General features: G+C 37.5%; 1 protein-coding gene across 1 annotated transcript; it reads left to right on the top strand.

Annotated features, from left to right (window-relative positions):
- Nucleotides 1-976: 976 nt before the first annotated feature.
- On the top strand, nucleotides 977-4811 carry LOC141621428 (uncharacterized protein At1g66480-like). The gene is made up of 2 exons (XM_074437949.1): nucleotides 977-1745; nucleotides 4621-4811. Exons 1-2 carry the CDS (start codon nucleotides 1074-1076, stop codon nucleotides 4681-4683), a joined length of 735 nt encoding a protein of 244 aa, XP_074294050.1. The 5' UTR covers nucleotides 977-1073; the 3' UTR covers nucleotides 4684-4811.
- The last annotated feature ends 9216 nt before the right edge of the window (nucleotides 4812-14027 follow it).

The following is a 14027-nucleotide window of genomic DNA, read 5'->3' as shown; positions in this document are numbered from 1 at the left end:
ACACGAGTAGGACGAACTCAACTAGAACGTCTTTGTTTATATTAATCCACATTCTATTTAGAAACGCTTTTCAAACACTTTGCTGATTTTTCAAACCATTAGTATTCAAATTTTGACCTCAACACTCTTTTACATACCCATCCGATCCTTAAAAACACGTCTCTATCTAACACCAACCCTTATTATTCAACGACGATCCATACTCACGTTTTAATTAAACATAGTCTAATTTTTTGGCAAATAGGTGTTGATTAGCAAAATAATTAGGGAGTTGGGGTTCCTTTGAAACTATTTTGCCCAATGTTGTCCACGTCATCAATTTTTATTTTTATTTTCCAATTTTTATAGTAAGCCGTTGAGAAACTTAGCGACTTAATTTTTTTTTTAAAAAACAAAGTGAATAGTGAAGCCGCTAAGAACCTAGCGGCTTCAATATTCACTTTTTTTTTTCAAAAACCGTCACCTTCAAACACAGATGGCAACCTAACCTAGAAATGAACAACCACTGAAGCCGCTAAGAAAGTTAGCGGCTTCCCTATTTCTCTATTTTTTATAAACTTATGACATCTATCATCTGAAAAAGGACAAGGAAACAAAGCCGCTAAGAAACTTAGCGACTTTGCCTAAAAATTGGAAAAAAAAAATGAAAGTGATGACGTGGACACCATTGGGGCAAAATAGTGTTCAAAGGAACCTCAATTTCCTAATTATTTTGCTAATTAACTCCAATTTGCCAAAAAATTTCAACATAGTCTCTCTTAAGACAGATGTCTCCGTCTTAACAATAAATCGGGTCTAGTATTATTCTATTTGTGCATGTAATACAAATTTATTGTTTTTCCAAATGCTTTTTGTTTTTATTTTATTCATAATACTTCACCGTCTTAAAGTTAAGACAAATATACCCATTTTAAATAAAAATTTATAAGGAGTATTAATTAAAGAGGTGCATGCGCTCCCTTATAAACGCATTCTACCCACTCTCCTCTACCATCAAATACATTTCACACCTTTCTTATTCTTTTTTTAGTTTTACTAGCTAGCTAATCTTATCTTTGGCCTTAAGTCACAACATGGGTAACACTCTAGGAGGTAAGAAAACTACCAAAGTCATGAAAATAAATGGTGAAACAATGAAGTTCAAGACACCCATAAAAGTGGAGGATGTCGTAAAGGACTATCCCGGTCACGTGGTGTTGGATTCCGAGGCCGTGAGGCACTACGGGATACGTGCAAAACCACTAGAACCGTACTCGAATCTCGAGCGTAAGAAACTTTACTTCCTAGTGGAACTTCCAAAGTTTTCACATGATCACCAGCACCGCGTCCCCAGAAGGGTCCGGTCAGCTATCCAAATGTCCGCCAAAGACCGCCTAGAAAACTTATTGCTTTCAAAGCGGTCTGTGTCAGACTTGTCTATTATGGGGCATGCCACAAGAATAGAAGTTGAGGCAGGGCCCCACAATAGCGCGGAAGGTGGTCTAACCGCCTCCTCCGGGATGAGGGTTAAGATGAGATTGCCTAAGGCTCAAGTTGAAAAGTTAATGAGCCAAAGTAGAGATAGAGAGGAGGTGGCGGAAAGGATCATAAACATGTGTTCATCTAAAATGAACCAAGATAGTACAAGGAGTAACATTGTTAATAGTAATGAAAATGAAAGTAAGGCAATTTCAAAGGGAAAAGCATTTGTGAATGGGAATAACTTTTTCGATCAATCGATTGCTCGTAGTCCGACAGGTTACAAGGTGCGTTACGTAATGTTTTTTTGCATTTTGTCCTTTTTCATATTCATGTTTTCAATCAACTAGTCACTACAGGACTACGGAGATTAGGGAATAGGGACGTCTTAAAATAAATGAAGGTCTCGTTGACATTTGAAAATTTTTCTGTTAGACTCCCCCCAATCTAATTTAACAAGTCTTGTAAGAGATGTGCTCATAATAAATTATTTTAAATATACTTCATGCATACGGAGTATTTAATAAAGACATGGACTATATAATTACCATGCAAATTTTTACGCTAATAAAAATTATTAAATTCAGTATTTGAATTAAATAACATTGTGAAACATCCTTTTTATAAGCTAAAATGGCAAAGGATGCATTTTAATTTTTTTTATTTGTAATTATGTAATATGCTAAAACTCTTAAAAGTTCACAAATCTTAAAAACTTAGTTTTTGTTCGTTGTTTATATTTCCCCCTAGGCCCCTAATATTATCTCTTTTATTTTATCCTCTAATTTTTGGGATAAACAGCCACATTTTTTTACTAAAACTTATTGGTTTTTATTTTTTCGATATTTAGAGATTTGAAAATGCAAATTATAAAAATCAACAAAAAGTAACTAACGGAATAAATTTACGTAAGATTCATTGTGATGAAACACCAATTGTGACATCCCTAATTTTATTATTACCGTTTCTGTTTGGCTATCTATTTCAAGTTGATAAAGAAAAGGTCAATTTGACTATGCAACTACCTTACAACTCTTTCGAGGTGGTTTGAAAGCCGGTGGCTTCAACTTACATCTATCATTCGAAAGGATGAGATAGATTGGTCCTACCCTAGAGGATCAATCTAGTTTTATTACCTTATAAAAAAAAAAATTACCTTAAGAGAACAATTTCCACATGTCAACGTTGTACTTGTACAAACAAATTATGTTATGCACTTATGCTTATGTTGACTTTGATGGAATGTTATTCTAAGCTATTACTTCCTTGTCCCGGTCATTTGTTGTCCTTTTTTATAATGGGGTGTTTTAGTGAGTTGTTGTCCTTTTTATTTTAAGAATGAAGTTGATGAACAATTTGATCATTCTCTCATTTTGTTCCACTTGTCATTTAGTAATTGGCATATTCATCTTTCTTTGATCTTTGTGCCAAAACAAAAGGACAACAATTGACCTGCATGGAGGGAGTAGTATATAGTAAAACTTGTGTGCTTCCCTTAGGCTGGTTAACTTTTACTCCTTCCGTTCCGTTCCCAATACTTTCTTGATTCTTGTTAAATAATCTAAACCGACTTATACGATAGAACAGATCAAATATCTCTTCTGGAAACTAATTGCCTCATTTAAAATATTTTCACTTTGAAAACATCAATTCAAAGAAAAAGTTATTAATGAATGCAAAGTAATAACAAAGGTTGTTGGTAAAAGATACGAGCATTACTATAAAGAATACGGGTTCATTTAGTTTTTTTTTTTCAACTTTAGAATAACGGTTTTTCTATCTATGCCCACTAGGCATAGGATAAGAAACTAAAATAGGAAAATATGGTATCTGAACCTTTGGATTTGATTTAATTTATGCTCTTTATTTCCAAAAAAAAAAAAAAAATAGGAAAATATTAAATGTATTTTTTGTGAAGAAAATTAAAAGTGATGAGATATTACAATTTCACATGAAAATATCATTTAATACTTTCTATTTTTGGATTATTATCCTATGCCGACCATCCAACCTCAAAAAATAAAGTCCATCCTTAAATGATTTACAGCTGAGTGACCTTAAATTTTCTTTTCTCAAAGTTACTCCATATTAAGTCATTCAATACCTTAAATTAGTTTAGTTTTACGTGGATAACATGTTTATAAAGATTACGTGAAATCGTTCCATGGGTTTGTACTTTGTGGTCAGACAAAGCGGTTAAATAATAAAGACACGGTCCAACAACAAATTCAACAATCTCGTGCTTTACTATTTTGCATGCACTGAAATATTTTTCCAGGTCTTCCAAAATTTTATGGGATTCATGACTTGTACTCAAAAGTTTGAACCCAAGTTCTTATCTCATGTGAAATGTTGCGATAACAACCCAAAGACTTCCTCCTTCCGTCCCAATAATATGTTTACACCTCCTTTACAGTATTTCTCCTTCGCAAAATAAAAAAAGTGTAAATATATCAGTGAGACAGAGGGAGTACATAATAAGGCGACCTTACACAACTTTATTGTAAAACGGTTTTTCTTAATAACTTCTTTTATCACTAATAGAGTTGAATTGTATTTATAAACGTTTTGCGGTATGTTAGGGTAAACCGGTAAAATCTGCTTACATAAAAGTGATTATTGGGACAATATAAGAAACTATGAATCTATGATGAGCATATTCAATGGAGAATTTGTATTAGGGAGGTGTTAGATGCGCCGGAATTTGAGACTTCTGATAGTAATGCACGCTTGCCGCAATAACCTTTTACAAAACTATTTGGGTGTAAGTGTGTAACGGGTGAAAAGGCATGCAATACATTGACTCCTAATATTAAAAAATAGTAGGGAGTAAATCATGTGTGTCAGACAGTCAAAACTTTATTTTAATTTTCTAATTTACGACCAAATTTAGAAGAATAATACTTTGACCGCTGAATTTGTCAAACCTTTTTTACTTTACTTACCGCATGCTTCAAATAACGGATTTTTGTTTTCACAGAACCCTAGTCCAAACTGTCGACTATACCAGTAATACCCACTATGGTACTATACCTATTCTTTTTTTAATCACAACAAGTTTTAATTGAGAAATGTGACAATAATAATTTATATTTATTTTTCAAAAAAATGTATTTTTATCTTTCTTGTTAGAAACTAACAAAAAGTTAATAATGATGACAGAAAAGGGTGGGTTTTTCGCCTATACATGAAGTTGAGACAGGGATAGCTTTTGCAGCCTCTTGATATAGCATTCGAAGAATCCTCAACACAAAATCAAAGAAGAACAAACCAGAAATAGAAAGAAGGTTAAAAGTTGAAACCCTCGATATATAGTTTAGTTATATAAAGATGTTTTAAATTTAGTTGTTGATTTATGGGTGTTTTATTACATACTAGCATGGTGTCCAGCAACTAAGACAATGTTTTCGTGCACCTCTTGTATATTATACGAAAACACTTCTTTTTTCGCTGAGATTTTCATATTTTAAATGTAATACATTTTTCATCAAGGAAAAAAAAATAATGCATTCAATTAGTTGTTTAATTTGTACTAGTGAACTACTTCTTCCATTCAACTCCACTATACCACTTTCTTTTTTCACGTTTATTGAGAAATAATGGAAAACTCAATTGTATTTCATTCATCGTGCATATGATACAATATATAGTATACACCAAGATCTTCTACTTATCTTCTATCCTAATAAAACTCTTATAATATGGCAACCAATCTTATGTATCCTTAACTAAGTAGATTACATATCATACAAATATACACCAAATAATACGCAGCATATGAAGCATATGAAGAATATTCTGAGACTTATTCTTCACACTCCCCCTCAAGTTGGAGCTCTTGGCATACCAAGACCCAACTTGAAAATCAAATGATCAAATATCTCCCCTCCTAAAGCCTTTGTGAACAAATCAGCTATTTGTTCCTTGCTTCTTATGTGCATCGTTCTTATTTCCCTTGAAACCAAATGTTGTCGAATGAAATGACAATCAATCTCTATGTGTTTCGTTCTATCATGGAACACGGGATTTTTAGCTATGTAGATGGCGGCTTGATTGTCGCAAAACAAGTCCATCGAGCTAGTATGAAAAACACCCAGAGATGCAAGAAACGACTTAATCCATATTAGTTCACTCGTTGCAGCTGCCATGGCTCTATACTCCGCTTCAGCCGTTGATTTTGCAACCGTCACTTGTTTCTTTGCCCTCCATGATATAGGTGATTGTCCTAACGCAACAAAATAACCACTTATCGACCTTCTTGTCAACGGACAACTCGCATAATCCGAGTCACAATACCCTTTAATTCGCAAATCCGACTCTTTCTTTAACATGATGCCTTTGCTCGGATTCCGCTTAATATATCTCACAACTCTAAGAGCAGCCTCCCAATGTTCCTTTCTAGGCTCGTTGACAAATTGTGAAAGCACATGTACCGTGTAAACAAGGTCTGGCCTCGTGATAGTCAAGTACACTAGTCTCCCAATCAATCGTCGATACTTCATTATGTCTTTCAACACATACCCTTTAGCTAACGACAAATTGTGCCTTTGTCGAATTGGTGTGTATGCCGTCCTTGCTCCTTTCATACCTGTCTCTTCTATGATCCCCATGGCATACTTCCGCTGATTCAGAAATAGTCCATCCTTCCCGTGGGCTACTTCTATCCCTAGGAAGTACTTAAGCTTGCCTAAATCTTTGATTCCAAAACTTTCATCCATGAATGCCTTAAACTTCGCACAAGCTTCTTTGTTATTACTCACCACTATCATGTCATCAACATACACAAGTACTCCAATGAAACAATTATCACGGTTCAAAGTAAACAAAGAATAATCCGCCATAGATTGCACGAACCCATAATTTTTCATTGAAACCGATAATTTTGCAAACCAATTACGTGAAGCTTGTTTTAGCCCGTAAATTGATTTAAGCAATTTACATACCTTATCGCCTTTCCCTCTTTCGAACCCCTGAGGAATCTTCATGTATACCTCTTCTTCAAGGTCTCCGTGTAGAAAAGCATTGTTCACATCCAATTGCTCTATGAACCAACCTTTTGACACGGCTACAGCTAGCATACACCGTACACTCGTCATCTTCGCTACGGGTGCATATGTTTCATGGAAGTCGATTCCTTCTACTTGGGTGAATCCTTGTGCAACTAGGCGAGCCTTGTATCGTTCCACCGTCCCATCTGCCTTATACTTAATTTTATATACCCATTTGCATCCTATGGGCTTCTTTCCCTTCGGCAATGCAACGATCTTCCAAGTCTCATTCTTTTCCAATGCTTCGATTTCTGTACTCATCGCTTCTCTCCATTTCCTGTCATTCGCTGCTTCTTTATAATGAGTTGGCTCTTGCTCTTTGTCAATAGTTGCTAGAAAAGCTTTGTGAGTACTTGAAAAACAGTTTGTCACAACATAATTCTCAAGAGGATAGCGAGTACCTGACTGAGAAGACTTTGATTGTCCGTGATGAGCATTTGAACTTGGGGTAATTACTCTTGTCGACTTGCAATAATAGTCTTTCTTCCATGCAGGCTCAAACTTCTCTCTCGCTCCACGACCCATCACCTCCTGTTCTGGCTGGTTATCATTCACGGCAGTCTGCTCTATTTCGTCCTGCTGCTCTAAATCATCTTCACTGTCCCCGTCGCCATTTGCTTCACCTGAGTTGGTCTCTATTTGTTCTGTACTGTCCTGACCACTACTCCCCCTTACAACGTGATCACCCTCAAAATCACTGTTGTACTCAATTCTTTGGGAATTACCATCTTGTCTTATGAATTTATTATGGGAATCAATATTTGATTGTGAAGATAATTCATTCATCGAAACAGAAAAGGGATAGACATGCTCATAGAATACGACATCGCGTGAAACAAACACTCGTTTTTCTTGTAAATCATAAACCTTCCACCCTTTCTTGCTATGTGGATACCCAATGAAAACGCAACGCTTCCCACGCTCCCCAAACTTATCTCGGGTTCGATCTTTATTATGTGCGTAACATAAACAACCTAACACTTTCAAATTATCAAGGTTGGGTTGCCTATGGTATAAAATCTCGAAAGGGGTTTTTCCATTAAGCAAAGGGGTGGGTGTTCGATTTATTAAGTACGCCGCAGTCATAATACATTCCCCCCAAAACCGCAAAGGCAAATTCCCTTCAAACCGTAAGGCCCTGGCTTTCTCAAGAATGTGGCGATGTTTTCGTTCGACCCTACCGTTTTGTTGGGGGGTATCTACATTACTAGTACGGAAAATGATTCCATTCTCTGCGTAATAACTTTGCATATGCCTGGATAACAACTCCGTCCCGTTATCACTTTGTATTATTTTAACACTTTTTTCGAACTGATTTTTCACCATTTGACAAAAAATTTTCATGTAATCTCCTGCCTCACCCTTTTCTTTCATCAAATAAACCCATACACCCCGACTATGGTCATCGACTATTGTGAGAAAATAGTGTGCACGAGTTAAACTTGCTTCTTTATATTGCCCCCAAATGTCACAATGGATTAGGCCAAATAAAACATCACACCGATTGTTATTAGACTTAAAAGGGGGTCCGGGTTTGTTTTGCCCGACAACAAGAATCACAAATGTCATAAGAATTCCAAATCAAATTTCGTCCAATTAAACTAGAAAAACGAGTAAAAATATTCTTCGAAGGATGTCCTACCCTTCGATGCCAGAGACGACTTTCTTTATCAACCTTCATTTGGCCTGCAAACTTCGTATTGACCGGCTGATAGTAATATACCCCTCTTCTATGCTCACCCCGTCCAATCATCATCTTCGTAGTCCGGTCCTGCATTTCACAATGGTCCGGATAAAAGGTTATTAGACAATTGCTCTCATGAATTAACTGTTGGACAGAGATAAGATTACAAGTAAGGGAAGGCACAAATAACACGTCTTTCAACACAAAAGTCTCGCTCAGTCGCACTTCGCCATGAAGGGTAGCTTCCACCCGTCTACCATCTGGTAAACTGACTGAAGAATAGTCCTCTATCCATGTATTCTCCATATACTCTCGCTTTCCCGTCATATGGTGCGAAGCCCCGCTGTCAATTAGCCATTGAGAATTTATAGTTAGTTTCATACCTTGGAGTCTTTCATTTCCCTCGCCACTGTTCTTTATCAAAATCTTCAGCCTATCTATCTCCTCGGCAGTAAAAGGAATGTTGGGCTTGGTCTGATCCTCTGTTTTACTCGCCCCTGTTGCAGCATTGGCTTGGTGTCCGCGCCCTCTTCCTCTTCCACGGGTGCCTGCACCACGGCTGCCTCCATTCCCTCTTCTGCCTCTTCCTCGTTCCCGTGCCTTCACTTCCTCGTACCCATGTTTATCATAACAATTGGCCTCCGTATGATAAAACTTTCCACAGTGGGTACATCGTGGTGGCAACGGCCTGTCTGAATCTTCTTCTTCATTTCTGGAATGGTTGCTGTGTCCCTTTCCACCGTTGAATTTAACAGCCATGGCAGCATCATTTCTTTCCTCTGGCACTTTGGTGAGAGAGGCATGTCGTTCTTCTCTAAGAACTAAGGCATAAACACGGTTTAATTGAGCAATTGGGTCCTCCATTAGCAGATTTGTTCTAACGTGCCCATACAACTTCGAATCCAAACCCATGAGGAATTGGTGTACCTTCTCTTCCTCTTTCTCTTTTGCGATGGAAGCCGATGCCCCACATGTACAGTCTTTTATTTTGCTGTACTTTCCCAATTCATCCCAAATGGTTTTAAGCCTGGTATAGTACTCTACCACTGTCTCCTCCTTTCCTTGCTTGCATTCATTCAACTCACTTTTGAGTTGATGAACTCTTGGGGCATTCCCAGCTGAGTACCGTCCTCGTAACTCTTCCCAAATCTCTTCAATGGACTGAGTGAATGTGATACTCGGATGTAACTTCGGGTCTATGACATTCCGAAGCCACGCTCGTAACATTGCGTTGCACTGTCGCCATGCTACGAGTTCAAGACTATCCTCATCACCATCGCTCGCTGGTTTCTTAACCCTGCCCTCTATGAATGCCAATTTGTTTTTCGCATCCAACCCGTTTTTTACTGCATCTGCCCACATATCGTAATTTGTGCCATCAAAGATGATTTGCGTGACATTCAAACTAGGGCTGTCAGACGGATGAAGATATAATGGAGACGACATGGGAATTGTCTTTAGACCGTTCCCTTTTGATTTACCATCTTCACCAGGCATGTTGTAGTTAATTGATTTTAGGATTTTCGTGTTTGATTTTTGTGTTTTGAGAAAAATTTTTGGATCTGTATGGCTCAGGATACCATGTTAAATTCAACAACGGGCCTGGGCCGCACCCAAACGGAGGAGGAAGAGTCCACAACGTAGGCCCAAGAGGGTTCCACTCTAAAACCAATTGGCAATAGAGGGAGTAGCCTCTTGCCTTATAAAGTGGTAATTCTTCTCCTCTTTTATCAATGTGGGACAACTCTCACATGTGGGAACTTTGGGTTTCTTCACACTCCCCCGCACATGTGAGGCCCACTTTTCACACAGACTGGACAAATTCATTCAACTGAGCAACTTTGCTCGTCGTCCGCAAACATGGCCCAAAGATTAACTCGAACCGGACAAATTCAACTGAGCAATTTTGCTCGTCCGACTGCAAACTTTGGCCCATGAAACCCAGGTCTTTAGCCATGGGCTCTGATACCATGAGAAATAATGGAAAACTCAATTGTATTTCATTCATCGTGCATATGATACAATATATAGTATACACCAAGATCTTCTACTTATCTTCTATCCTAATAAAACTCTTATAATATGGCAACCAATCTTATGTATCCTTAACTAAGTAGATTACATATCATACAAATATACACCAAATAATACGCAGCATATGAAGCATATGAAGAATATTCTGAGACTTATTCTTCACATTTATCAACGCGTATTTTACGCGCTAAATATCGTTAACTATGTATTTGCAAAAATTATAAAAATTAAGATATTTTTAACGTACTTGTAAAGACGAATCAAACAAGATCTCACATGAATATATTTTCACTTACGTAGCAAAGAGAAACTTGAAATTGAATAATCACTTATGAATAGTGTACAAAAATGAAATTAGTAGAGTGGAGTTAAATGGAGGAAGTACGTGGCAATCAGCATCCTAAATTTTCAAGGACAGGTTAACTACTTGAGCAAAATGGACCTATAGATTTAATTAGAATAAATGATTGAAGAAAAATCAGTGATTCATAGGTACGAATGTACGATTGAAATATTAAAGAAACAATATTGTACTTTGTGGTTGTTAGGCTTATACTTTTCACTAATCAAAATTCATGACTTTTAATATACAGCAGTTTTACGTTGAAATACACTAGTGCAATCAGCAATGCAAAGTGAAACGAGTAATGAACAGAAGAGCTCATGAATAAAAATTCGACTTGTGTTTATTAAGATAATATTTTTCATAAGAAGGGAGAGCGAGATTGCTTCATTAATAAAAACTCATCAGTACAAACATAAGTATTATAATCGATATTCGATACAGACATACAGTCTAATAAAAGTGTGGACTCTTTCACCCTAAACTTAGTAGTCGTCAAACTGGATCAGGTAAGCCTCCTGTCTTTTAATTATTCTACTTAGCTGCTACAACAATATCGGTGTATCCGCATAGACAAGTTAACGGTCGACTGAAACGGAAACTCTTTACTTCAAATAATTAAAAGAAGCCCTAGCCACATGACCTCGACCAAGGGAAGCTAGGATCCTTCCTACGATACAAAGTTGCGTACTCCAATGCTCTTTAACCGCTTCAAACTTAAACTGAACCAAATTTTATTTTTTTATTTTTTTTGTGAAATGTGAGTATATTATATTAACTAGGTATCAAAATACAAGGATCATTCGAGATATGTTACATTAAGTGCTTCCTTTCTAACCATTCTATATCATCAAGTTTCATAGCCCCATTCTCCATTCTTTTAAGCCTTACTCTCATGTCACTCAGAATCAAAGCAGCTACCCCCTCTGGTCTAAGCAAAACCATATCCAATCTGCTCATGTTCCTTTGCTGCCATACGTGATACACAGCACCCATCACCAATGCAATCTGCACAGCACGTTGAAGCTTGGAGCCAGATAGTTGGACACACCATTCCATGACATCAGTCATTGGAATAGAGATCCCAGTACACTGATTTAGTACCTGTAACAACTTCCTGCAGTACAGATAGTCAAAAATCAGATGTGTTTGTTTTTCAGCAGCCTGCCCACATAGCCAACATCTATCCTCCATAGCAACCCCATACAGAATAAGCTTGCAGTTGGTGTTAAGAGCCTCATGTGCCCAGAGCCATCCCATAAACTTATGTTTAGGGAGACTCCAAGAATTCCAGACCACCTTCCTCCATGCTTGTTGGTGTATGGGGGAGTATAAGAAGTAGAGTGGAGATTAGTTGTTAGTTTATTTAGTTGATTAGTTGAAGGTTGATTAGTTGGTGTTTAGTTTAAAGGAATTAGTTTGTGTATTGATTTGTTGTGAATTTGTTGGGATACACTTGGTTACACTTGGGTTCATTGAAATGGGAGGAGAGGTCCTCTTTTTATAGAGCTCCTCCTCCTTCTCCTACATCCTAAGAACACTCTAGAATAGGACATTCTAGAGTGGCCTAGACACGGAACTCTTTAGAGTTCCTTACCACTTATACACATGTCTAAGGTTCTAGGTTGTTCTAGATAAATCTAGAACATACATGACTCTTCAAGATCCTTCTAGACTCTTCTAGACTATTCTAGTTGTTTCTACATTATTCTAGCACATTCCGGATAAATCTAGAACATTCCGGAAACTTCTAGAATATACTAAAAGTCTCATACTTCAACACTCCTCCTTGAGACTTTTGGTGTAACACTCGCCTTGAACGTTCCTCTTCTTTTTCTTTTTTCTTTTGTATCGCCAAACTCGGAGGTTGCTCGATGTACGTCTCCTCCTGGAGTTAGTAGCATGATAAACAACCGGAGCAAATGTATCTCCGTAGTTTATTCCATCTTGTTGGGAGTATATTTTAACTATCAATCTTGCCCTATATTTGTTGATAGAACCATCTGGATTCAACTTTGTTTTGTAGACCCATTTCACTCCAATCACCTTTCGATCCTTGGGTTTGTCCACTAATTCCCAGGTGTTATTCTTCTTTATCATGTTTATTTCTGTCTCCATTGCGTCTTGCCACTCTTTGTATTTGGAAGCCTCATCATAGTCTCTTGGCTCCTCAAAAGCGAAGTAGCATCTCTCACATTCCTCTTCATTCAGATTAATAACGGGACATTCTGCATAAATTTCGGTGAGATCTTTCTTACCTCGAGGTCCCGTAGCATTCTCCGAATCGTCGTTTGAGGATGGAGAATGTGCATGCATTGGAGTTGATGGAGGTGTAGAAGGATCATTATTGTTGATCATATCATCATCATCTTCTGAATGTTGGTGATCAGGAACTAGGATCACATTTCTTTCCACCTTCTTTTCTTCCCAATTCCATATTGCATCTTCATCAAACTCCACGTCTCGGCTTATCATAATCTTCTCCGTATTAAGATTGAAAATCCGGTAAGCCTTTGATTTTGAATCGTAGCCAAGAAATATACCTTTCTCTGCCTTATCATCAAGCTTGCTCCTTTTTTGCTTTGGGATGTGAGCATAGCAGATCGAGCCAAACACCTTTAAATGTTTAGCTGTAGGCTTTTTACCGCTCCAAGCTTCTATCGAGTTTTTCCCTTAACGCCTTTGTTGGAAGTCCGTGAGCGGTATACGGATGTGTAGACAAAATTCACCAAAAATTTCTTCGGCATTTTCTTTTCAAACAACATGCATCCGCCATCTCCATCACGGTCCTATTCTTTCTTTCGGATACCCCGTTTTGTTGTGGAGTATATCCTGCGGTGAGCTGATGTTCTACACCTTCATCTTCACAAAACTGGTCAAATTGTGAAGAAGTATATTCTTTCCCGCGATCGGATCTAATCATCTTCAATTTGCACCCGCTTTGATTTTCAGCGAGAGCTTTGAATTTTTGGAAGACTTGGAATACTTCTGATTTTTGTTTCATAAAATAGACCCAGGTCATTCGAGTAAAATCATCAATAAACAGGATAAAGTACCTGTTTCCAAGATGAGATAAGGTTCTTTGAGGACCGCATACGTCTGTGTGAACAAGCTCTAGCTTTTTACTTGCCCTCCATGCTTGGCTCTTTGGAAATGGCAAGCGGTGTTGCTTTCCAAGTTGACAAGGCTCGCATAGTTCTTTAGTTGCTTGAATCATTGGAAAATCCCGCACAACATTCTGCTTGTGTAAGTCGGCTAGTGCACGTAAGTTGAAATGTCCGTACCTTCTATGCCATAACCAGGTCTCCGCGGCGTGAGCTACATATGATGACTCTAGGCCATACTTCCATTTCAAGGAGAAGCTTTTATTTTCCATGGCAACTTTAGCAATCTCCTTATTTCTGGGGTCATATATGGTGCAATGATTATTCGCAAAGACTAATGAATAACCATTCTTGAT

The sequence above is a fragment of the Silene latifolia genome, chromosome X (assembly GCF_048544455.1).
Source record: "Silene latifolia isolate original U9 population chromosome X, ASM4854445v1, whole genome shotgun sequence".
Classification (NCBI taxonomy): domain Eukaryota; kingdom Viridiplantae; phylum Streptophyta; class Magnoliopsida; order Caryophyllales; family Caryophyllaceae; genus Silene; species Silene latifolia.
The sequence above is the reverse complement of the archived record's forward strand: the minus strand, read 5'-3'. Positions and strand labels throughout refer to the sequence as shown.

Coding starts and splice junctions, on each gene's coding strand:
- LOC141621428 (XM_074437949.1), top strand. CDS start 1,074: ATGGGTAACACTCTAGGAGGTAAGAAAACTACCAAAGTCATGAAAATA. Junction 1,746..4,620: donor GTAGTCCGACAGGTTACAAG/GTGCGTTACGTA, acceptor TAATGATGACAG/AAAAGGGTGGGTTTTTCGCC.